This window comes from Mus musculus, chromosome 2 (assembly GCF_000001635.26).
Source record: "Mus musculus strain C57BL/6J chromosome 2, GRCm38.p6 C57BL/6J".
Classification (NCBI taxonomy): domain Eukaryota; kingdom Metazoa; phylum Chordata; class Mammalia; order Rodentia; family Muridae; genus Mus; species Mus musculus.
Genome location: NC_000068.7, coordinates 31,799,696 through 31,823,404, shown reverse-complemented (window position 1 = coordinate 31,823,404; position 23,709 = coordinate 31,799,696). Strand labels below are relative to the sequence as shown.

The following is a 23,709-nucleotide window of genomic DNA, read 5'->3' as shown; positions in this document are numbered from 1 at the left end:
CTCCAGTAGGAGCTGGCCTGCGGGGGTGGGGTGAGGGCTTGCAGACTGCTTGGTCCTGCAGATCTCCTCCTCCTCTTCCAGCAGAAGCAGGCTCAGCCTGTCTGCCGCCTTCGCCTTGCCTTCGGGAGGGCCTAAGCTTCTGCCAGGATTAAGCCTTTCAAAGGGCGCGTGCTCAGGGTCCCAATGTGCAGCAGTCAATACGGCTCTCCACACCGCTCAGATCTCCCCAAGCCTTATCGAACTTCCTTCCACCCAGCGGGTCCCTCCTGAGGACTTGATATTTCAGGGCAGGACCAGGTCGGGGGAAGCAGAAAAAAAAAGTGTCATCTTCTCTCTAGCATGTGACGTCAGAGCTGCCCAACTGTCTGTGACTGACGCGTCCCTGGGGACCTGGTGCATCTCGAGAGCAGACGCCGATGCTCCGCCCGGGCACCCGGGCGGTTCCGAGCTGCCGGCACCGGGCTGCTTAGTAATGAGAGTGGCAGCCAGAGCTCTGACATCAGACACAGACACAGATGGAGGCAGGTGGGCGCTGCCTCTGCAAATGAGCAGGAAAAGGCTTGTTAAACAGAAAGGCAGCGTGGGCCAGGCGGCCCCAGAACGGGACTGTCAGCGACCGTGTAAATACTCGTCAGCTCGGCCAGGACCAGCACCGTCCTATTTCAAGGCAATTTAACCAAGGGGACTTCAGACTCCCAAATCGAGAATGTTATTAAAAAGAACAGAGGCGGCTCTGGCGGCTCAATGGCTCGTTGATGCCCGAGTCACACCCGATGCCTGCTCTGGGCTCGTGGGCTTCCCTTGAGGAGTGGTTTGGATTCAGGGTTCCCAGGCCATACCCCCTGGATCCTGCCAGGCATGTGTGATTTGTGGAGAGAAGCTGGGTGAGAGGCGGGAATCTGGGGGGGGGGGGTCAAGGTTAAGGTGTGGAGTTGCTTAAAAACTTGAGAATGGACCGCATATTATGGAGTATGCCTGTAATTCTAGCATTTGGGGAGGCTGAGGCAGGAGGATTGCTATGGGCTGTGCAGTGATTTCCAGACAGATGAGTACAGGGGAGATCCTGTCTTGGAAACCAAACAGACAACTCCAATAAAAACGTTAGGCATATGTCCCCCTCCTTCCATCTCTCCCCCTTCTTCCATCTCTCCCACCCTTCCTGTCTCCCCTCACCCTCCCTCTTTCCCCCCACCCTCTCTCCCCTTCCCTCTCTCCCCATCCCCTTTCTCCCCGCTTTCTCCCCTTTCTCCTCCCACCTCCCCTCTCTTCCCCTTTCTCCCCCCTCCCTCTCTCCCCCTCCTTCCCTTGCTCTCCCTCTGTTTTTAACTTTGTCTCTTTCATTTGAGACAGTATCTCATGGAGCTCATGCCCTTGGATTTTCAGTGTAGCCACAGACGACTTTGATCTTCCTGCCTCTGTCTCCTAGTGCCATGTCACCACGCCTGGCTCAGGACGACAAAACCCAGAGAGCTCATGTACGGCTTGCAAGCACTGTGTCAGCTGGGCCACAGCTTCCTGGTGAGAACCAGGAAAGGCTCACCCCGGCACCAGCACTCTGGGCCTGGGAGCTGAGGTTCCTGCCTGTGGCCTGTGGCGATTCCTCCTGTGATCTGTGGTGGGTTAGTCAGACCTGTCTCTGGTCACCACGAGCCTCTGAGACTCTGGTCTGCTCCAGGTCCCAGAGCCAGGAGCTCTTGATTGAAGTGGGTGGCCTGGACCCCACCCCAGCTCATCCCTGAGTCCCATGCCGGCCGGGGAGGCTTGAGGAAGGCTGAGAGTCTAGGGTGTGGGCTCCTTGGCCGTGGCTCCAATGCTGTGCCTTCTCTGCCCTTGCAGGTATTTCAGCGCCGGGAAGATGGCTCTGTGAACTTTTTCCGAGGTTGGGAGGCGTACCGGGAGGGCTTCGGCAAGCTCACAGGAGAGCACTGGCTGGGTAAGCTGCTGCATTCTGGGGACTCCATCCTCTGCCGGGCCCTTGCCTGTCCTTAACTGGATTCCACTCTAGTCTCTGAGGCCATTCGCTGGTATGTGGGAGTAACTACCGGTTCAAGTGATCGAGAGCTTGAGAATAGAACCAACAGGAGACCATTATGTGTGGTCCTGTGGACATGCAGTGTTCAGTGTGACAAGGAAAGCTGGGTGAGGTGGCCCCCGCACCACACCCAGGGGGCAGGAGGACCCCAGTTCCAGGCCAGCCAGGCTACATAGTTTAAGGCCAGACTGAGCTCTGTCATTCAAGACCAGCAAGAAAAATAAAAACAAAAACTACACTTGATGGTTCACGATTGTAACCCCTGCACCAGAGAGGCTGAGGCAGGAGGATTGCTACAAGTTTGAATCCAGCCTGGTGTGCTTAGGATTTCCAGACCAGACAATGCAACATATTAAGATCCTGTCTCAAAAACAGCTACAATAGCAACAGCAATAATAATAAACCAAACTCAGCAGGCAAAGGCACTTGCCCCCAGGCCACATAACTGTTCTTTAGGTCTCGGGATGCATGAAGGAGGTAGGGAGGGGTTGTCTCAGTAACTCTAGGTCTGAAGCAGGAAGCATTGTCCTGTTTGGGGACTGCCTAGGAGTCCTGGACAGCCCTGGGTCACTCCAGCCATGGTGGGTGAGGGGACCCCATCTCAGGCATCAGGAGGACTGGGGATGATCCAGGCATTGCCCTGCCCTCGGGGCTAGCAGTGGCCTTGCTGGGGGTTGATGAGTGTGAGCTCCAGTAATAGGCTAGTCCATCCTGAGGGGTAGAACCCTGGGTGTGGGTGTCAGGCGGTGTTAGGTGGCTCCCTGGTGAGAAGAGACCTTCACTGCACCTGTGGGTGGGGGAAGGCAGGCCCCATGACAAATTGGAGGTGGATACCTTTAAGGCACCAGCATTCTGACCTATGGTGTCACGTAAGTCCATGTTCCTTGACCAGAGGCCAGGAGGGCAGGGTCCACCCCATCCTGACTTTCCATAGGGGAAGGCCGCACAACATTTGGGCCATGGTCAGAGTTTGTTGTGTTCATTGTGGGGCCATTAAATGCCACACCTCAGTCCCTAACGCCTCACACCAGCCAGGAGGGTGGTCTGTCCCCATCACCCCCCTTCTACAGACGACAAAGCTGAAGTTCAAGAAGAGAAGCCACAAGTCCCATCGTATATGCTGGGTGTGGAAGCCAGGCAGCTCCATGGGAAGGAACGGGGCATGCTTTTATGACATTTTAGGAGGGACTACAAACAGGGATGGGTGGGAAATTCCTCCTTACCTACTTGAGGTGGTTATGTGAACGAAGACGTGGTGGCGGCTGGTTAGAGGCTGTCCCCGCTCCCCACCCATAAGCTTAGAGCAGGACTGGCGGCTCGCTGCTAGCTGGCATCTTAATTGAAATCTATCAGCAGCTGTAGAAGGTGGGGAGGAAGCATTTAAGCAAGGCCTTGATTAGCTCTGCAGACGAGAAGCCCTGACAAGAATGTCAACCCAGAGGCCCTCAGCAGCCCTGTGGCATCACCTCTGCTTTCCTGCCCCTCCATCTCCTTCTCATTGAGGGCTTCCTCTGTTTCTATTGACTTACAGATGCTCTTTATATATAATGGCTACAGGTAGCTATCACACATGTCTGCTTTCATTAATTTACCTCTCAGCTTTTTCCCACTATTGCTTGTTTCCTGAAGTTTCAATTTTTGTATGTGTGTGTGGGGTGATATGGATGCAGGTAGGCATGTACGTTTGTGTGTGTGTGTGTGTGTGTGTGTGTGTGTGTGTGTGTGTGTGTGCCAGAGGTTGACCTCAGGTGTCTGTCATTCCTCAGGCACTGTTTACCATGCTTTTAAATTTCATTTATTTGTTCTTTTGTGTGTGTGTGTGTTTAAGATTTATTTATTTTATGTATATGAGTACACTATCGTTGTCTTCAGACACACCAGAAGAGGGCATCAGATCCCATTACAGATGGTTGTGAGTCACAATGTGGTTGCTGGGAATTGAACTCAGGCCCCTGGAAGAACAGCCAGTGCTCTTAACCACTGAGCTATCTTTCCAGACCTCATTTTTTGTGTTTTTAATTTAATTTTATTTGTTGCCATTTATTGGGGGGGGGGGGGAATGTGTGCTTGCGCTATGGTTTGAGTGTGGAGATCAGGGGACAACTTAGGAAAGTTAGTTCTCTCCACTATGTTGAGGACTGAACTTAGGCTGTCAGGCTTGGCAGCAAGCACTTTTACCCACTGAGCCATCTAGCCAGCCCCAGTGCCAGGTACCTGAAAGGTGTGCCCAGAGCCTAGGACTGTTAACCCCAACTGTGGCATGCTGACTGTAGGTCTTTGGATCTCAGTGACCGTGTAGTAATGGGAAAAGGCATCTCCCAGCATCCCCTGGGGCTGTCTCCATCATACACCATTCCTGGGAAATGCAATCTGTCCCAGCTAAGGCCTGGAGTAGAATAGGGGTCTGGGTCCTTCTGCCTGGGTTCAAATCCCAGCTCCGCTGCTCGCCAGCTGTGTGATCTGACCAGGTGACTGCACCTCTCTGAGCCTTCCTTCTCCCACCCATACAGTGGGGCATTGTTATGCCCACCTCCCTGCGTCCTTGTCCAGCAGCAGCTAGTCCTGGGTCGAGTATGGTGGCATTGGTCACAGGCTGTGCTGCCTGATTGGTCACCATACAGGAGGTGCTCAGACTGGTCCCTGACTTCCAGGTGCCAGCTGTTGTCATTGTCACTTGCTGCCTGAGCATCTGTCTATCAGCCCTGCACAGGTGTGCAAGCCACACCCTGAGAGGGGAGAGTAGCTTGCCTTGATAGCACTAGCCCTGGGAGAATAGACCAGGCAGGGAGGCAGGGTGCAGTGGGATTGCCTGCTCTTGGGTGAACCCCACAGCCTCCAGGTCTTTGGCTGAACTGAGTCAGCAGCTCCGAGAGGGGCTGAAGGGGGGACAGGGATCCTGGGGTGATCTGTTGATTGCCTGGCAAAGAATATTGGGGCTGAGCAGGGAGGGTCCACAAAGCTCTCGAGCACACAATAACCCAAATACTAGCCTTCGGGAAGGGACTGATGGAACACTATAGGCGTGTGAACCTGCGAAGCGTTTAATTAAATGCCCTCTTAATCAAGGGTTGATCCTGATGGAAGGGAAGTGCCCTATTTGTGTGAGACCCTGAGATGGCCCAAGGGCCAGAGAGCAGGAGAGTGGGAGAGAGGAAGTGGGTAGGCAGCAGGAGTGTGCAGAACCAGGCCCGGGGATGGCAGGAGATGCTGGCACTGCCTTGGTTCTATGAACTGAGAAGTATTTATTGAGCGCTTGCCATGCCTGGTCCCACTGTGCCCACTGGGGTCGCAACAAACACTGACTGTAGAGTTGTGTTTGGGAAACTAGGCTGACTGGGAAATCCATAAGGAGCCAGGGAGAACCAGAATGGTGAATGTTAAGAAGGAGGAGGTCCCTGGGTCAGCACGGGAGAGCAGCCACCTTCCCAAGGCTGAAACAGAAAGGCAAACAGGCCATATAAAAAGACAGGCATGGAAAACACCACAAGATGGCTCAGAGGCTGGGCTCAGCCACCTGTGCCACCACCCATCTGAACTGCAAATTCCAGCGCTCTCTCTACCAGCTGTCACCTCAAAATGCATACATTTGGGGGACTGTGGAGATGGCTCAGTCAATAAAGAACCTCACTGTGGATCCTCATACCATGTTAAAAAAACAAAAACCCCCAAAACTAAGTTCAATGTCATTCAGTGTACCTGCACCACACGTCCTGGTGCTGAGGAGGTAGAGATGGGGTTACGGGATCCCTGGGGCCCACTGGCTAGGCAGCTTAGCTGAATCAATGAGCCCCAGGTTCAGTGAGAGACCCTGCCTCAAAAAATAAGGTGGAGAGGATGAAGGAAGACTCCTGAGATTGACAGGTACATGGGACGCCATCACCAATCAGACATGACCAATAAGCCTCTAGTTTCCTGCCCAGATCCCTCCTACAGGGAGAAGGGAAGTGGCCCAGAGAGCAGGGCAGCACACACTTAGCAGTTGTCCCAGCTCCTGTCTGGGTGGGTGAAGGGTATCCACCCCCTCCCATCCCTTGACTTCATCCATCTTCCTCCCCTCCCCCACCCTCAGGGCTCAAGCGGATTCACGCCCTGACCACACAAGCAGCATACGAGCTTCACGTGGACCTAGAAGACTTTGACAACGGCACCGCCTATGCCCACTACGGGAGTTTTGGTGTGGGCTTGTTCTCTGTGGACCCCGAGGAGGATGGGTACCCACTCACGGTGGCTGACTACTCCGGCACCGCAGGTGAGGATCCAGTGCAGCAGGGAGAGCTGGCCTGGCCAGTCAAAGCCTTCTGCTCTCTGCAGTCAGGATCTAGGTCACAAGTCTCACCGGGTCCTCACTCCTGCAATGCTATGGGGCCTGGGAGGTTTACCCATTTCACAGAGTGAAGAGCTGGGCCCAGAACTGGAGCCTGGAGGTCTCCGGGGTTGGCTTCTGTGGGGCCAGTAAGTTGTAGATGAGTTCTCTGGGCTCATCTCAGATAAAGGAATGGGTGAGTCAGAAAGCTGGGAGGAGGTTAGAGACAGCCTGGGCACAGGTTTGAGGGGTGGTGTGTGCATTCGCACACCCAAACTCATGTGGCTGGTGGACAGTGTTTGGGGGCCTATGCATGCTTCTGCCCGGGTGTCTGGCCAGGTGCCCACCGCTGTGTGCACATGCCACATGCAGGTGACTCCCTCCTGAAGCACAGTGGCATGAGGTTTACCACCAAGGACCGGGACAGCGACCACTCGGAGAACAACTGTGCCGCCTTCTACCGAGGAGCCTGGTGGTACCGCAACTGTCACACATCCAACCTCAATGGCCAGTACCTGCGTGGTGCACACGCCTCCTACGCAGACGGCGTCGAGTGGTCCTCTTGGACGGGATGGCAGTATTCACTCAAGTTCTCGGAGATGAAGATCCGGCCGGTCCGTGAGGACCGCTAGACTGGCCCACTGCCCAGTGCCAGCGTCCTCTGGTTATGTCTAGTCCCTACACATCTCATCCCATGCCCACTGCTGCAAGAACATGCTCTGCCCACCTGTGCATGGCTGGTCTGCTCTTTAGTAGGGATGGCCCAGGGTCAGCCCTGAAACTCAGCTTCCTGAGCCAGTGACACTCCTTCCCCAACCAGGTCCCTGTCTATCAAGTGACATGCTCTTTGGTTCCTACCAGCGGAGCTGGCACCTGGCAACCCCAAATCCCACCTGCCCAGGCTTTGGTCCCTGTGCTTTGTCTGCTGCATCCTGGTAAGGCAGCATCTCCCATTCTTCCTGGCTTGGCAAAAACATCCAGAATTGGGGGCAGGCAGCACCTTGGTCCCCTCCATCAGATCAAAGTGGAAGGCTCAGACCTTCTCACCTCTGACACCTGTCTGCCCTAACCCCAATCCCTCAGGGCCTGGAGACCCTACCTCTTATCAGAGGACCTTGTGCAGCTGCCACAGCTCTCTCTCATTTGTGGCCAACTGGGCCGTGGCACAGCTGTCTACAAAGCCCCAAGGCCAAGACCAGACCCCTAGGCCACCCTTCCCTGGGTCTCCACAGACCTGGGGGTTTTTATTCTTCTGGTTGCTTTCAGAGCTCATCTGCTCTTTCCCACCTCAAACAAGGTCCACCTGCCCTCCTGCAGAGCACCCATGGGTCCTGCCCCACATCATCTGCCTGTGGGGCAAGGGTGGGACTGGCCTAAGCCAGTGAGGACCTCCTGGGGTGAGGCTGTGCCAGGCTTTTGTGTTCTGCCGACCTCCATGGACTGACTCTAGGATCTTCTCAGAAGCCAGCCAGCCCTGGGACTCAGCATGGCCCAAGACTACCATCTCTGCAGAGAGACTGCCCCCTGCTGGCTATCACGGACACTGCCATCAGGGTCTAACAGGTGGGGTGGGGTGGAGGGGAGGGCAGGAGACAGAGCCCTCAAACAGGTTGGACATCTGGACATTTCCTTGTCCAGCCTTCTCAACACCTGCACGGGTGATCCCGCAGGAAGGCAGGCTGCAGCCCCGCCCTCAGCTACCTGCTTGGCAGCTGAGATGCTCTTCTGAAAGCCTGACAGGGGCTTTAAAAGAACTGGATGGTAAGATGGCAATGGTGACCTCCTCTGTCTGGAGGCAGAGGCCCATGCCTTTCCTTTCTGCCAGACTTGTACCAAAGCCTGAAGCCACCGATGAACTGTGTGACCTGCTCAGTCCCTCACATTGGGCCTCGGGTCTTCAGCAAGGATCTGTAGCACCTGTGAGAGTCAAAGCCGTCCTAGGTGCTGGACAGGACTGGTTATGGTCCCGCGCTGGTGGCACGAAACATGAGTAGAGTAGCCAAGGTTCTGATGGGACAAGGGATACATAGGAAAGTCCCCTCCCATTCCCTCTCTGTCCCTGACACCTGGCACCTAGCTTCATTGCAGAGGTGTGTGGGAGCTTAAACACATCCTGGCAGACACTACCCACCCCCGAGGCTGGTGCTAAAGTGGCTTCTGTTGCCAGCTGCCGCTGTAAGCGCTGCTCAGAAGTGCCAAGCGCTTTCTGATGTGGTATCAAACAAACTCCGTCGAGTGAAGCAACAGATTCACACATGCAAGTGTGGGACAGGAGGGCTGTGGGCCAGGGCTGGGCTGCAGAATGCAGGAGCTGAAGCTCAGCCCATCAGGGCAGCTGGTGAAGGGTGACATGCATCCCTGTCTGGTCACATTGGAAATGACAGCCCTTCAGCCCAGCCACTGCCCCAGGGACACCAAGCTCTCTCCCAAGCCAGGCTAGTACTCTAGGGGGTGTGGTTTTGTCAAACGCTGGCCGAGTGGGCAGGAGTTAGTAGGGAGAGACCAGGTCAACAGTCCTTCACCTTCCTGGTGTGCACCCTCCAAGGGCAGGCGGGAGCACTGTCCCTGGGAGCACTATTCCTGCACACTGGGCCACAGCCTCCAGCCCTGGCTTTCATTCACTGGTCTGATGTCTGTGTAGGTGGCTGCCACCTGTGATCAGTGACCACGGGAAGCAGGAATGCTGGGAAGTTTGGGGGGCAGGACAGGTCCACTAAGAAGACATAATGTCAGTGGGCTGTGGTCCCTGATACCCCAGACCTACTTTGGTTTGTCAATGGAATGACTAACCAGGGTGAGTCTATGAAGTCACCTGGCAGAGCCACACTGCTTATCTTCTTGGGAAGAGTCTCCACATCTCACACGAGGGTCTTGGCACTGTGGCTGTCTCTACTTTGCAAAGCATCGAAAATCTTTCCAAGCCTAGGTTGGCTTTGTGGATTCTACCAAAGGCCTCATAGCTGGGTACACCTGGGTCGTGCCAGTGGCCACCTAGACAGCATGCAGGGAGCAGACAGTGCCTTGGGTCCCCTGCAAACCTGGGCTGGTGAGTGACCAGTTAGAGCTGTGAGCCTCTCCTGTGGCATTAGTGGCTCGTGCGTGTGGGACACTAGTGTTTGTAGGTGGGAGTGTCATCTCCAGCTCCTGGCTCTTCCCTGCCCCTCATCTGTGTCACCCCAAGCCTCCAGGTGGAGAACGAGCCATCTGTGGCCATGGTCACTGCAGGACTTGGCCCACAACCAGCACTTCTAGAAGATAGCAGGGCCTTGGATAACCAGAAAGTCTATGAGCAACAGATGCCGTCCTCAAGATGACTTGACTCTGAGGTGGGAGATATGTATGAGCTAGGCCCACAGCTGCCCTGAGCCCTGTGATCTAAGGAGCAACATGCCAGCAGAAGTCTCATGGAACCCAGAAGTGTGATGAAGCAACATGGACCCAAAGTGCCCGGGGGCCTCTCAAAGCCTCATTCCTTCATCTGCCTTTGGCGCAGGTTGCCCGAGGTTCTGGTGGCCCAGCAACTGCAGGGATCCATAAATCCAGAGGCCAGGATTCAGGCTCAGTGGCTGTGAGTGGGGGTCCGACCTGAGGCTAGCTGTGCCAAGCAGAGCAGGTGTGCATGCTGTCAGATACAATGGGGCCCTGGGGCTGGAAGCAGCTCTGAGGGTCAGTGCAGCACCCCATGGGCAAACAGTGGGCCTAGTTGCTACTTGGGGCTGTGTGCACCCGGTGTCTTGTGTACCCTTGTCTTCAATAAAGTCTCGTGGTGACCCAGCACCAGCCTTCACGTGTAGTCCTGCACTGCTTCATGTTACAGCAGAGCGAGGCAGGTACCCAGTGCCCTGGGACTGCTTTGCCCTCCTCTCCAGATGGCTTTGTGCTCGCTCTTTGTGTCTGGCTAGGCAGAGCCAGGTAAGCCCCGGCAGCCGGGCAAGGTCAGGCCAGCCTTCTGCAGAGGCTGCATCTAGCGGGGCTTCTGTTCTGGAGTCTAGGACTCATGGCTTCACCTCGCCTGGCTCTGTGTATCCCACGGGTGTCTTTGTGGTGATGAACTGTCCCTATAGGGAATGAGTCCTGGGGTTCTGAGGAGTCGACACTCTGAGGAACTAATAAACAGTCATTTATTTCTAATCGATGCTTCAACTTGAAGCTCAAGTTATTCCATGAAAGGTAGGGTTGACTGAGTGCCCACACTGCAGAGAGAACAGGGGCGGAACCCCCCGCCCCCTACCCCGGCATGGGGGCAGTGAGGGAGGGATCACCACTCCTGTACTGTGGGAGTGTCCTGAGGCCATGTCCACAGGACACCAGTTCTCAGACTCTTTCCCAAGATTCTCAGTGTCCTGTCCTCTAGGCAGCTCACTCTGGGTCATGGGGCTGGAGGGATGGGGGTGGGGTGCAGGGGAGGCACAGGTAGAGATGCTGGGGACAGGACTCCAGAGCCAGGCCCTCAGAAATCCAAGGTGATTGTGTCTGTTTCTGTCGGAGCACTCTCGCCTGTGTGGGGGCCTTGTCCAGCTAGCCTGCTCCCTGACACTGCTAAGCCCTGGCCATGATGATTCCCTCAGCTGAACTGCTCTGTCTGTGGCTTCAAGAGCCAGCTGGATGGGTCTCACCGACCCAATCTCACAGAACTCTCTAGAACTATCAAGGGGCTTGAGGACGAGCCATCTACAGGGTGTAGGACTGAGGGAAGAAATCTCCCTGGGGTTCTGTGAGGAGACTGGGGAGACCCCAGTGGTGGTGAACATTTATGAGAAGGGTGTGTTCTTCATGACTTGAGGAGTGTTGTGACATCATCAATTTCAGAGGTTCGGGGCTGATGGAGATCATAGCCATATGGTGTTCCAAGCTGGGTCCTATTCTGGGGGGGGGGGGGGATCATTCAGATGAAACCAGGAACCTGCAAGGGCACAGCCCAGACTGGCTGTCATGAATATACCCTTTCTCACCCAGTCTCAGCCCTCCCTCACACCATGAGAAACACAGATGGGTCCAGAAGCCAGGCTGCAAGGAAGCCTGGACAGGCTGCATGGAGCCCTGTGCCCTCAGGACTGCAACTCAGAGAGCCTTGGAACCTCCTGGAAAGCTACCCCCCACCCCAATTCCTCCTGTAACACTGCTTCCTTCTTTGCTCAGCCTCTAACCTTGACAAGGCCCATCCTGCTCGATGACATCAGAAACACCCTCAACTCCAGACTCCACGCTGGCCTGGACAGCAGCTGCTGGCAAGGTCCCCCATCATGGCGGACAGTAGCTGAAGACACTGGGGCTCAAGGATCAGAGGGACAGATGCAGGCAGGAACCCAGGAGTGTGCCTGAAAAGCGCTTTGGGAGTCTGCCCAGCCCTCAGAGCCAAGTGTTTGATTAAAGCAAATGTCTGAGCTGGCCTCCCAGCCCCATAGTCACAGCACGGCAGGTGGGAGCCCAGTGTGAACTGAGGAACTGAGTGGGCCACAGGGGAAGGGTCCCACCCTACCATGCAGTTGCTGAATCCAGGGTGTGTGGGTGGGGCATTGTCATTAGTCACCGGAAGAACTGCACTGAGTAGTGGCCCTGGAATGGGCAGTGACCACACCTTGGCCAGAGCACCCGTGGTCAGCATCCAGAGGGAGTCTGGTAAAAGGAGGAGGCTATGGAGATGAGGTATCTACAGCCCCTGCAGACACACACTCACTGCGGTGGTGCCGGCCGGTAAGAACAGCACCCAGCCGTGGACTCAGCGGAAGAGAAGTCATGGTGTGTGGTTAGGGGTGGTGGTGACAGACAACCCTGTCCTTCCTGAGGGTGCCAGTGTGGGAGGAAGGCCTCATTACCTGCCCTACACCTTTGCCAAGTCTACACCTAGCTAACTCGATGCCTTATCTCCCAGCCACCTTGACAGCCACTGGGGAGGTAGGTATGATCATACTCCGCCATTTAGAAGGGCAGGCCCTGTGGCTTTATGTCTGGATGGGCAGCCAACTCTGGAAAGTATGACCAGCCATGAGGCCGCATGGTGAGAGAGACAGAACATACCACTGTTGTCACAGACTGAGTGTGTTGCTGGAGCTGTCGCCCGAGAGGGACCTGCTTAGCCATGAGTTCTAAACCTTGAACCCCTCAGAACCAAGAATTCCTGCCCAGTTTCATGTCTCCCGAGGCTCCTAAGGAGGGGTATATCATATACCAGAACACCTCATCTGCCTACAGAAGGGACTGGGTGTCCATGACCCTCCAAGCCCTCTCAGCAGTGAGGATGCTGCCTCTGTAAGCCCACCGTCTCTGGAGGGAGACCAAGGCAGGGCCACCATCAGGGTTCTCAAGAGTGGGCCTCCATGTCTCCACCGGGAACCTCCAGTGTCTGAGCCCGCGGTTGACCCGTGATGATGCTCTCTGTGCTGCAAGGGTGGCGCCCGCCACTCTTCATCAGACCACATCCTGTTTGCGTTGTCTCTTTGTCCTTTGGCCCACGGTGCCCCTTCCTTCACCACCAGCAGCCCCAAAGGAATCCTGGGGCTAGGAATGCATAGCAATCAGGCAGGCTGGGGCTCGCCTCTCCAGGGAGCTTTATAAAGCGGGGGAACCCCAGAGCCATGCCTGCTGGACCGGGACCTGAGCAGCTCTGCCTGACAACTGGGGTCCAGGGACTCACCTGCCCTTCTTAGAGCAGCCCTCAGCACAGTGAGTACAGCAAGGGACGGGAGGCCAGGCTCTCCAGGTGAGCTGGGTGCAGGCGGGTACAGCCAGCACCACGAGCCACACACCAGGAAGGGCGGGTGTGTGGGAGACCCGCAGCTTCATCCTCAGCTCAAGTTCCACCAGAGCCAGCCGGCCCTAGATGCCAGCCAGGAAGTATTAATCTCTGGGGATAAAGACCATTCCTGGTCCTCCCCTTCTATGGGGAGAAGGGAATGAGACTTGTCTGTCCCATGTGGGGGGCCCTGCCCTCTCCACCCGTGCCTGAGGAAGCCCCTTTAGCAGCAGCAGACTGGAGGCTACTCCAGGCCCTGGGGACTAGGGGGCTTAGCAAGCTGGATTTGGGTAGAAAGCAGGGCTGCTTTTGTTGTTGTTTTTGAAGCTTTCTGGCTGCGCTCACTTCTTTGAAATGTTTTCAAGGGAGCTGTTTCTGGAAAGAAGTCGTCCCCCCTGTCCCCCCCCCTCCCCCCTCCGTCCCCCGCCACTTCCAGCTTCAGGGGCTTCCTCAGAGGATGAGCCAGCTCGGCTCAGCTCACCCATGGTCACTGCAAACACAAGCATCCTCTGTGAGGGAAGGGAACAGTTCCCACCAAGGGATGTGGGGGGGGGGACCTCGAGACAATGAGACAGGTATGGGGGCACAGAGTAATGAGGCTACCTTGAATTCAGCTCTCTTTCTTATAAAGCTGTAGGACCTAGGGCAAACCCTGAGGCTCTCTGTGCCTGAGGTCCTAGGGGGGGTGGCCCCGGGGTTGGTGGGCTGGATGGCTATCATCAGGAAGCAATCATTTCCCTAGAGACTGGCACAGGGAGAAACCACACTGACATTAGAGCCCAGAGCTGTGTGGTGGGGCAGCGTTTGCTGTAGACAGACTTACTGTACAGAGAAACCCATTCACCAGAGCCTGTCCTGCCCAGTGGGAGCTCAGTGGGTGCTGGCTGTCCCCAGCCTTGCCTCTAGCTCCTCCCCAGGTAGGAGTTTGACTTACACAAGGGCCACCAGGCCCATTTCCCCCTCCCAAGAGCAACTTGTTCCTGAATTAGGGAGACAGTGGGGTTTCCCAGCAGAGCTGCTAGACCTATTCATTATCAAGTTGAAAACACGGCAGCTTCTCACTCTGCCTACGGCCCAAGAGTCAATAATTATAATAGAAAATTGAACCCAAATGCACACAGCCCCGAGGGCCACCCGGGTACCTCTGCAAGCCAGCTGGCAGCTCTGGTATTCCAGTACTGAGCCACCAAGGCAGGCAGCTCCCCGGCTACAGGTGAATAGGAATCAGACTAATTGGTCCAGCTGGCTCCCGCGGTGGCTACGACAGCCTGGTGTCCTGGGTGCTAGGGAACCAGGCTAAGCACAGTCAGCAGCTATCCCTCCAAGGGCTGCCCAGACCTTGGGAAGCCTGGGGCCAGGGATTGCATGTGGCCAAATGCTGGCCACTACCCCCTCCTCTCTCTCCCTCCTCTGCTCAGATGAGGGGCTTCCGGCCTTTGCTTTCCCTACTTCTCCCTCTGAGTGCCTGCTTTCCCCTGCTGGACAGAAGGGGACCCACAGACATCGGTGACATCGGAGCCAGGATGAACTGGGCCCAGCTGGCTGAGGGACATCCCCCCAACTCGGTTCAAAATCCACAGCCACAGGCCCTGCTTGTGGTGGCCAGGGAGCAGCAGGCCTCCCACAGGGAGCACACCGGCTTCCGTCTAGGGAGGCAAGACGGTAGCAGTGAGGCCGCAGGGTTCCTGCCCGCCGACTCGGAGAAGGCCAGCGGCCCTCTGGGGACTCTGGCAGAGGAGCTGAGCAGCTACAGCCGGAGGAAGGGAGGCTTCAGCTTCCGCTTTGGACGGTGAGGGCCTGCGTGGACTCTGCCCCGTCTGACCGTCTACTGTTGCCCCGGCCCCAACCTCAGGAACCCAGACCCGGAGAGAGTATCACAGTGCACTAGTGGTGGTGAATAGGTGTGTTCACATTTTCATTTCCAACTTTGCTAAAGTGAGAAATCTGGGTGGTGTTCAAGAAAAAAAAAAAAAACCAAACAAACAAACAAAAAACCAAAATGAGCAATCCCCTCTCCTCCCTCCACCCCACCCTACTCCTGAAACCCTGCACACAGGAGGACCAAGCTTGTCTTGGTCAGTAAGACAATGTGTCCTTATCCTAGCCCATGACTCGGGCTGCTGTCTGTCTCAGCCTCCGACTTTCCCCAGTGGTCTGACTGGAGCAGTCCCCGGTCCCCAGTGGCAGCGCATTGAGGCTGTGCTGGGGCCGTGGATACAACAGGCCTCTGGCTCTGTTGTTCATTTGTCGGTAGGTGGACTGAGAGATTACAGCTGGAAATCAAAGTTCTGACAGTCTCCGAAGGGACACTGGTAGCTGACATCTGAAGGGGCGCGCTGTGAAAGAGCGCACTCCGCTGTGTATAAAATGTGAGTCTGAAAGTAGAGAAATGAAGGAGAAGAAAATAACCCAGACACAAACAAACCCAAAACAGTCAGTGTGTTCTCCATCCCATTAGCACAAGACGCCTCTGGCAAGAAAGCCAGCAGTGGCACCAAGCTGCCCACTGAATGGCCTGTGCATCCCCTCTGGCTGCCCATCGCCCCTTGTCCATGGTAGTATTAGCCAACTTAAGGGCCTCATGGGGACTGAACTCTGAAAGGGTGGGGTTTTTTGTTTGTTTTTGTTTTTGTGCTAAGCAAGGTTGAGTTTCAAATACCCAAACTAGGAATTGCCATGTGTATCTTTTGAAATAAAAGTTGTAACAACTGCAGCATCATAATGGGATGCTGGCCTCTTCCTTCCAGGTCCTCTGGGCCCCAGAAACTTCTTTTCTTGAGTTCCTGAAGCCTTCACTTTGGGGAGATGGAAATCAGGCTGCCTGTACCCCGTACACCTCTCCGAGCAGCCCCTTAATTGGCAACTGGGCGAAGGGAGAGAAGGAACAGGCTGTTTCCCTCTCCACTTCCCTGTTCCCTATGTTTCTCAGAACGAGTGTGAGAGGGAAAAAAAACGACATCTCCACCTGGGGGAGGCAAGGGGAGGTGTGTGTAGGGGGACAGGCTCAGTCTGGGCTGTGTGCCGGCCTGGGGCCAGCAGAACATCCCTTTCAAAGGCTGCCGAGTCTCCTACATCCCATCCTGGGTCACACACAGCCGTCAGAAGCAGCTCACTCCAGGGCTGGCTGTGACTGCTGAGATGAGAACTTATATTGATGTTTCTATGGCAACATCTCCCCTCCTCCTTGCGAGTAGCGGCTTGCCCCCGTTCACAATTGAATAATTTTCCATTGAGCTGTCACAATTAATTGGTGGATTTTTATTAGCCTTTTAGAACCACACTGGGCCAGGCCCAGCTTGGCACCTCACAGTATTCTGGTGTTTTCCATTCTATTAGTGACTTACGTCCTCAGTAGCAGCTTTCAATCCTCAGCAGCCAGGAAGCCACTTCATTAAGGTTGACAGATCAGAGCCACAAAAGGACCATGTTGACTGGGGAGCAGGGCTGGGAGGTGAACTGAGGAGGGGGCCAGAGCCAAACACCTGACACAGTGGTGCACTGACTCCCCCCAGAGCCACCTTGGGCTCCCCAGGGGCCTTGCACATGGGTCCTGGGCTGCAGTCACAGGGACAAGACAAGCACACTGTAAGGCACATCACTCTGCCGTCCTTACCATCTCAGGAAGATGTGACGGAGGGTGTGTCCAGCAAAGGAATGCTACTGCTCTCCTCTAGTGTGGACATCATGGGCACCACCACACTCCTTTGGGACAGTCCTGAGAACACAGGTCATCTGTGGACACAGAGAGGTGGCTGTGGTTTCCCCAGCTCCCTCACCAGCCAGGGATGCCCACCTGCTTCTGTGGGGCAGTACCCTGGCTCATTCATACACATATGAGACAGGCTGAGACAGAAGACCACAAGCCAGGGCTGAAGGGCACCCTGGAGCCTGGGCCCTGGCACCCACTCACGCCATGAGGCTGCACACCCTCACTCACTCTGGGGGTAGGTAGGGCTCATTTTGAGTTTTCGTCTTTTTTGATGCTGAGGTTCCAGCTCAGGCCCTCATGCATGCTAGGCAAGTGCCCTGGCACTGGGCTTCACCCCGAGCCTGGCAGGTTCTTAATTTAGCAGGATTAGATTAACCTCGACGGAGAGGGCTGAGATGAAGGGGGAGGCCTTCAAAGGAACGCATCTGCTGTCATTACCTTTAATCATTAAAAGAAAACCAACAAAGCTATTTTTTCCAGTTTGCTTGTACATTGGAGCTCAATAGCCCTGAAAATCAGAACAGTCAGGCTGCTAAAGCATTGATCTGCTAAACCAGCTCGCCTACATGGCGCTAAGCTCCCTCTTTAACCCCCTGCCCCCAAGTTTCCCACGCTCTGGCAGGGTCTAGGCCCTCCACTGTCCTCTTGGGAATGAGAAAAATCACTTCTCTCCAGACTGGGCAAGGGGAGGCCTTGAGAAACAACCACCCTGGGGTAGACTCAGCCCCAGGCTGCTCACCCGGCTGGCCTGGCATCTCCTGCTCTCAACCAGAGCTGTCTGTAGCCCCTCCCTGTATTTATTCAAGACACAAGAAAGAGGCAGGTATAGTGGAGCAGGCCTGTAATCCCTCATCCTCAGGAGGCCGAAGCTGGAGGGTTAGAAGTTCAAGGCCAGCTTGGGTTCCATGGTGAGATGGAGGCCCGCCTGGACTGAGTCCCTGCCTGAAAAAGAAAGAAAGAAAGAAAGAAAGAGAGAGAGAGAGAGAGAGAGAGAGAGAGAGAGAGAGAGAGAGAGAGAGAGAGAGGCAAATCTTTCTCGTACACCTACAGGTAATTAGCTGCTAAGATAGAAAAGGTCTGCCCAATTTAAAATTGTGTTTAAAATAGTAATGAAATGCTTAAGGAAGAAGAAAAAGAAAGGCCCAGGACAGATGCCCACCCTCACTTGCTCCAGCACCAAAGATACCACAGGAGATCCACAGCCCCAAATCTTGATAAGTTCCTGGTCACAAGTCCCAAAGCCCCTGGGGAATGGAATCCCACAGGTGTCTTGATGGCAGAATTGACATTAGCTAGAGCAGAGGCCCAGGCAAGAGGCTAGGTGACTAACAGGGATGAAGGCAGATGAGGTGGGGGTGGGGTGTTTGTTTCCTGGCCACTTAACCTCATCTGTTTAAGACCAGACTTAGAAATGACTTCCCAGGGGGCTGAGGATCATAACTCTGTAAAGAGCTTGCCATGTAAGCCACAAGGAGCTGAGTTGAGCTCCACAGCACCGGCTGTCATCCCAGCTGAGGGTGGGTGAGGTAGATGGGAGTGGTGGAAGTGGAGGTAGCTAGATTCCTGGAGCTCACTGGCCAGTTAGCCTAGCCAATGGGTGAGTTTCAGGCTCAATGAGAATCTATCTCTCAAAAAATATACTGGTGACCCCCCCCCCCCCATGCTGTGCAGAGGTAGGGGGAGAGGAGGCAGAGAGAGAGAGAGAGAGAGAGAGAGAGAGAGAGAGAGAGAGAGAGAGAGAGAGAGAGAGAGAGAGAGAGAGAAACTTCCCCAGAGAACTTGGTACCCCTTGTGTAGTCAGGCCAGCCTGGAGGGCGCTTCCACTGGGCAGGGTGTAACTATCTGCACGTCTACAACTCCTTGGTTAAGACACTAAGTGGTTTCACCTCTTTGAGCCTGGACAGCACCAGACCTGTGGGCAGTGCAAGCTCCACAAGGGTGACATGTGGTGACACGGGGCAGACACTGCCATCATTTCTGCTTTCCTCTGTGTACATGATTGGGTGTGCATGCACACATACCACAGTGTACATGTGGAGGTCGGAGGACAACTTGCGGTAGTTGGTTCTCTTCTACCATGTGGGTCCCAGAGATTGAACCTAAGCTGGCAGCCGGTGCTTTGTGCACTGAGGCATCTCACTGGCCCCTCAGGACGGGCATGTGTGGGGAGGCTGTGTTTTTCTGGGCAACCACAGCTATTAGATTCTAGGGAGCGACTATGATCTAAGGAGGGCAGGAAAGTCAGTCTTTTTATTATTGTTTTTTCAAGCCAGGGTTTCCCTCTGACTGCCCCGGATCTTGCTCTGTAGGCCAGGCCACCTGCCTTTGTGGGCACCACCACGTCTGACAAGAAAGGTAGCCACAGAAATAAGTTTCCAATGACACATCAGGACCTTATTTCGGAGACATGGAGTATTTTATGCTTGGGCCAAGGTGACAGGTCTCACTCCTGTGGCCTTACAAGAAATCGAGAAAACAGGCAAACAGTACTTGCTTGAGGCCACTGGGAGCCCTCTTAGGCCCATGTCACACACAAAAGCACAAGTGGTAGCTGTGGAGGCTGTCCCTGGAACCTCCTGTTAGACAGCCACTCAAGGATGACCCTATTGGCTACAGAAGACCTGCAGGATGGCCAGTGTCTAGATTCACTGGACAACTCCGACCCACTTCAACATGCATGACATATGACAGCCAGGGGAGGCAGAGCTTCTGTGTGGCGAGTTGTTGGAGTGGCAGGGCACCCCAGCCTGTGGCCTTGGCATCCTTGCCTGAGCTCCAGTGACTGAAGCATAGTCCACGGAGCCTGCCGAGGCGTTTGTTCACTGTCCACTGAAGCCTAACAGCTGGCACCCGAAGCCACATGAGAGAGAGAGAGCACTGAGCGGCTGAAGGCAGAGGCATGCCGGGGAGGGACTCACTCCGCCAGCAAGAATCTCAGGTGCTTAGCCGCTCCTACTTCCGGCCCGACACAGGACACTACCATCTGCTGTGAGGCTGCCAAGAGCTGGGCAGCTGGCAACGATATGCTCGGGACACACGGGCTGGGACATGAGGGCTTGCAGAGATGAATCACAGACCAAGCAGTCTGTCGATAGTTCTGTAAACATTTATTTAAAAAATACTACAGAGAGATTTGGATTCAAAAAACAGTCATATACAGAAACAAAATGTACTGGACTGAGAAAAAAGGGGAATGCTGTTGGTGTGCCAGAGGGGGCACAGTGGTGAACTATTTACATGTCATTTATAAGAGCGCAAGTCTATTTTAAAAAAGAGTGTAATATCAAAGTGTAATACAAAATATAGTGGCACCCACGGCAGCAACAGAGCAGGGGCCTTGTGAGCACAGTGTCAGGGGATGGCGGTGTCTGGCTATTCAAGGTCGCTGGCAGTGTGGCACAGCCTCCCTTGGGCTGCAGAGCAGCCTTTGGAGGTAACGAGGTGAGGTGCTACGAGGACCATGGAAGACCATCCAGAGGAAATCATCTCTACCAGGCCCGCATCTAGGTGATCAGTGTGGGCCTGGGGCCAGCACAGCACACCTGCAGTGGAGAAGCAGGGAGTGTGGAGGTGTCTTCCAGCCTGGTACAAGGCCTAGGCATGCGCCCTGTTTTGGGTCAGCCTGGCACGAGGCCTAGGCTGGCGGCTCTGGGTTAGTCAAGGAGTCGCCCACACCTGTGCCTGTGCTCAGCTCTGGTCCTGCCTGCCTTAGGAGGAAGATATGGCCCCCCTGGCTGAGTCTGCAAGGGACACCCAACCCCAGCGTGATGTGCATGGCTCTCAGGAGCTCTGGGCTGAGCACTGTTCTCAGTGGTTAAGCAGCAGTTCTGAGAAGCAGTCAGGGCTCAGGAGAGCCCAGATTCCTGCCTGTTTGTACCTAGTGGCTGTTCCTTTCTATGCAGACCTTTGAAATGCTCAAAAACACCAGAAGGCTGGATCCTTGTCATCAAGGTAAGGACCAGAGAGGATGGACCTGACCTTAGAGCAGGAGAGGGGATGAAGACTACTCAGAAATTCAGATTTTGGGGAGCCCTTGGAGGCCTAGGTTTGGCCTGGCTATGTGCCTAGCCAGCCAGTGACTGCCACCCATAAAACTCAAGCTTGCTGTCCAAGATCTGCCGGGCACACTGCTGAAGATACTGAGAGCAGGTGACAGACCACACTGCCCAGCTCCTGTTTCCAGTGCCCACCCATCTGGGCCCCTGGCTTTAGCACCTCATGACCCTTAAAGCGACAGCTTCCTTCCAATGAAAACACAGTGAGCACAGGCTCTCGGGGACAGTTTGTAAGCATCAAAGGTGCAGGTACAGTAAGCACAGGGGCTCCCATGCCTTGGTGACAAGAAGGTCCATCAGAGGAGGTCGTTCTGCAAGGACAGGGAAGAGCACTCCAGGCTGACCTGGGAGCTGGGTCTGAGGCACCGGGGAGTGAGAAGCCTGGTGGCCAGGCAGGCCAGATGTAGTCTTCAGAGCAGGAGACCCATCCACAGGCAGTGAGGAGAGGTGGCTGACGCCTGGGCTGGACAGGAAAGGTGCAGGGCAGCTGGTGCACAACACAGGAGGAAGAGCCAACTCCACCAGGCTCCATCCAGGTCTCCCTCAGGCTCTGCTTGTCTCTCTTTAAAGCTCCTGGGGAAAGACGCCAGCTCCCCAGTCCCCTGTCCCCATCTTTATAGGCACAAGAGCCCTGTGAACTGCAACATCTCTTGCTGACATACACTGGTTGCTGCTACCTCCGGACAATGTCGCTGATCTCCTTCACAGAGCTGAGCAGCTTGCTGAAGTCTTGGGTGGCAGCTGGCCCACTGGAGGCTGTGGCAGGGCAGATCTGCAGCTCTCGGAGGTTGCTCTCCAGCTTGTTGATAGCCTCACGGAAGGCAAACTTGTTCCTCATCTGCTGGATAGAGTCCACATAGCTCACACAGAAAGTGTACAGGTTCTTGCCAGCCTCCAGTACAGCACTGTGGCTGGCCATCTGCTCTGAGTTCCGGGAGATGGCAAGGCACAGGGCCTCAGTACTGTCCAGAACCACACCCTTGGTGATGGTGCCACTGGCAATGCGCTCTGGCGGCTGGCGGGTCTTCCTAAGAGACACACGGGTTGATATGAGGGGGATGAAGGCGGCAGAAGATGGCTGCTGGTCCCCAGCCAGGGGTGAAGGAGCTGGTGCTGTGGAGGGGGTGGAGACCGGGCTGGTGGGAGTCCCTGGAGGCTTAGCCGTCGACTGGGGCTTTGGCACAGATGGGGGCACAGGCTTTCTCAGTCCTTCTCCAGGTGGGCCGGCCTTGGTGGGGTCAGTGTTCACAGCATCCATAGCCAGACTCGTGCATTTTGTCTTTGTGGGCCCCCCTGCCTCCCCGGCCTCTTGGCTGGGGCTCTGTGCGGGCTTGCCTGCTTTTCCTGTGCAGGCAGGAGGAGGCGGCGGGGCAGGCTTGAGCTTAGCCAGTCGCCCCTTGTCTCTCCCTGGGGACTCCGAGCTGTGCTTGTGCCTCCTTACGCGCATCTCCTCAGAGGAGGCCTTGCTGAGGCCCACTTTGTTGCTGGGGGGTGCTGGCTCTGCAGTGGCCGGAGTCCCCATGCCTGAGGCACTGCCCTTGGTGGCCTCTTCCTTGTGAGAGAGGCCAGAGGAAGGAGAGGCAGTGACCTGCCTGCGGAGGAGTTTGGGAGTCAAGCTGGGAGGGCTGGAGCCAGGGCTGGATTCTGTGTCTTTGAAGCCTTCTTCAGCAGCCTCCTCGTTCTTCTTCACCAGCCGGGGAGGGGGCATCGCCGTGCTTTTGGCCACCTGCTCAGACCTGCTCTCACTGGTGCGTTTCCGAGGCAGAGCTGGCTTTTCGCTTTTGTGCCCTCCAAAGGTGGATGAGTCAAACTGCTTGCCAGCAGACGGCAGGTCTCGAGGCAGCGTGACCGACCGCCACTCTGTGTCCCTTGCCCCATGGGGCATGCAGGAGGCCGAACAAGAACGCAGGAAGCGCTTACTGGAGCTCATGCCGCTCTCCTCTTCGGCAGCAGCCAGGCGGCTCCCGGTCAGTGTGCTGGACTTTTTCCACATGTGGGGAGAACGGAAGCCTGAGTTGCCCGGCTCCCGGAAGGCTCCATTAGGGACGCCAGCCCCATTGCTGGCCTTTGGGGACTTGGTAGGCTCTGCTGCGTCTGAGGTGAGAGCTGGTGGTCCATTGCAGAGTTCCCTGCTGTCATCCTCACTAGCCCCTCTGCGGTCTGGCTGGCCATCCATCTCTCGGAAGGAACTGCTGCGCTTAGGGGGCGTCGGCGCCATTTTCTTCTTCTTCTTGATCAAAGCGCTGAACAGGTTGGTCTTTCTGTCTCTGGGGAGAAGGCGCTCATCTTCATTTAGGCTGCCGTCTGGGGGCCCGCGCTCTTTCCGAGGAAGCAGTGGCGATACAGCAGGCTCACTGTCCAGTGCATCTGAAACAGGGAAGAATGAGCAACAGCGCCCAGCCAACACTGCCCTCGGCTGGCTGGGCCTCTGTGGGGAGGCTCCCCATGGGCTTCTGCACCCTCGGCCTTCATGGCACAGGCAGCATGGAGCTCAGTGCCACCGGAGGGCAGAAGACAAAATGGTGGCATTCCCTACAGCCTGGCCTTGTCAGCAGTATCATGTCTGAGCTTGTCACTATCAAGTCTCTCCCTGGGCCCAGAGGGGCAAGGGCTGGAACGACCCTGCTTTCCTCATTCTAAAACTTATTAAGGTTGTGGAGTCCCTCCAATGTCAGCAGAATGACAACGCCAAGGGTCAGACCTGCTGAGGGGAAGATGTCAGCTGTCCCATGGGGGCATGACAATCAGCTGTTGTGACAGAGAAAGATGGCCTTTACAAAACTTCATGTGGGTGTTCTTAAAATATGAGTGACATAGCTGGGCAGAGGTGGCTACATCCCAGCACTTGGGAGGCAGAGGCAAGCAAATCTCTGAGTT

General features: G+C 55.5%; 3 protein-coding genes across 10 annotated transcripts in view; 2 read left to right on the top strand and 1 right to left on the bottom strand.

Moving 5' to 3' along the window:
* The window catches only part of Fibcd1 (fibrinogen C domain containing 1), a 33,675-nt gene extending 23,560 nt beyond the window's left edge, over positions 1-10,115 (top strand). For all 3 annotated transcript variants that reach the window (XM_006498468.3, XM_006498467.2, NM_178887.4), the window contains 3 exons: positions 1,837-1,933; positions 6,102-6,281; positions 6,708-10,115. In XM_006498468.3, coding sequence (XP_006498531.1) covers positions 1,837-1,933; positions 6,102-6,281; positions 6,708-6,967 — 537 coding nt within the window. In that variant the 3' untranslated portion in view covers positions 6,968-10,115. The remainder of the gene's footprint in view (positions 1-1,836; positions 1,934-6,101; positions 6,282-6,707) is intronic.
* A 2,709-nt stretch (positions 10,116-12,824) lies between these two features.
* Positions 12,825-17,237, top strand: Qrfp (pyroglutamylated RFamide peptide). The gene is made up of 2 exons (NM_183424.4): positions 12,825-12,998; positions 14,487-17,237. The coding sequence occupies exon 2, from the start codon at positions 14,487-14,489 to the stop codon at positions 14,859-14,861; it is 375 nt and encodes a 124-aa protein (NP_906269.1). The 5' UTR covers positions 12,825-12,998; the 3' UTR covers positions 14,862-17,237.
* Positions 16,312-23,709, bottom strand: part of Abl1 (c-abl oncogene 1, non-receptor tyrosine kinase) — a 118,850-nt gene continuing 111,452 nt past the window's right edge. For 5 of the 6 annotated variants that reach the window (NM_001283046.1, NM_001283047.1, NM_001112703.2 and 2 more), the window contains one exon: positions 19,043-23,199. In NM_001283046.1, the coding sequence (NP_001269975.1) occupies positions 21,506-23,199 (1,694 nt within the window). In that variant the 3' untranslated portion in view covers positions 19,043-21,505. Of the gene's footprint in view, positions 16,801-19,042; positions 23,200-23,709 lie in introns of those variants that run through there. The other variant, XM_006497621.4, reaches the window with a different exon arrangement.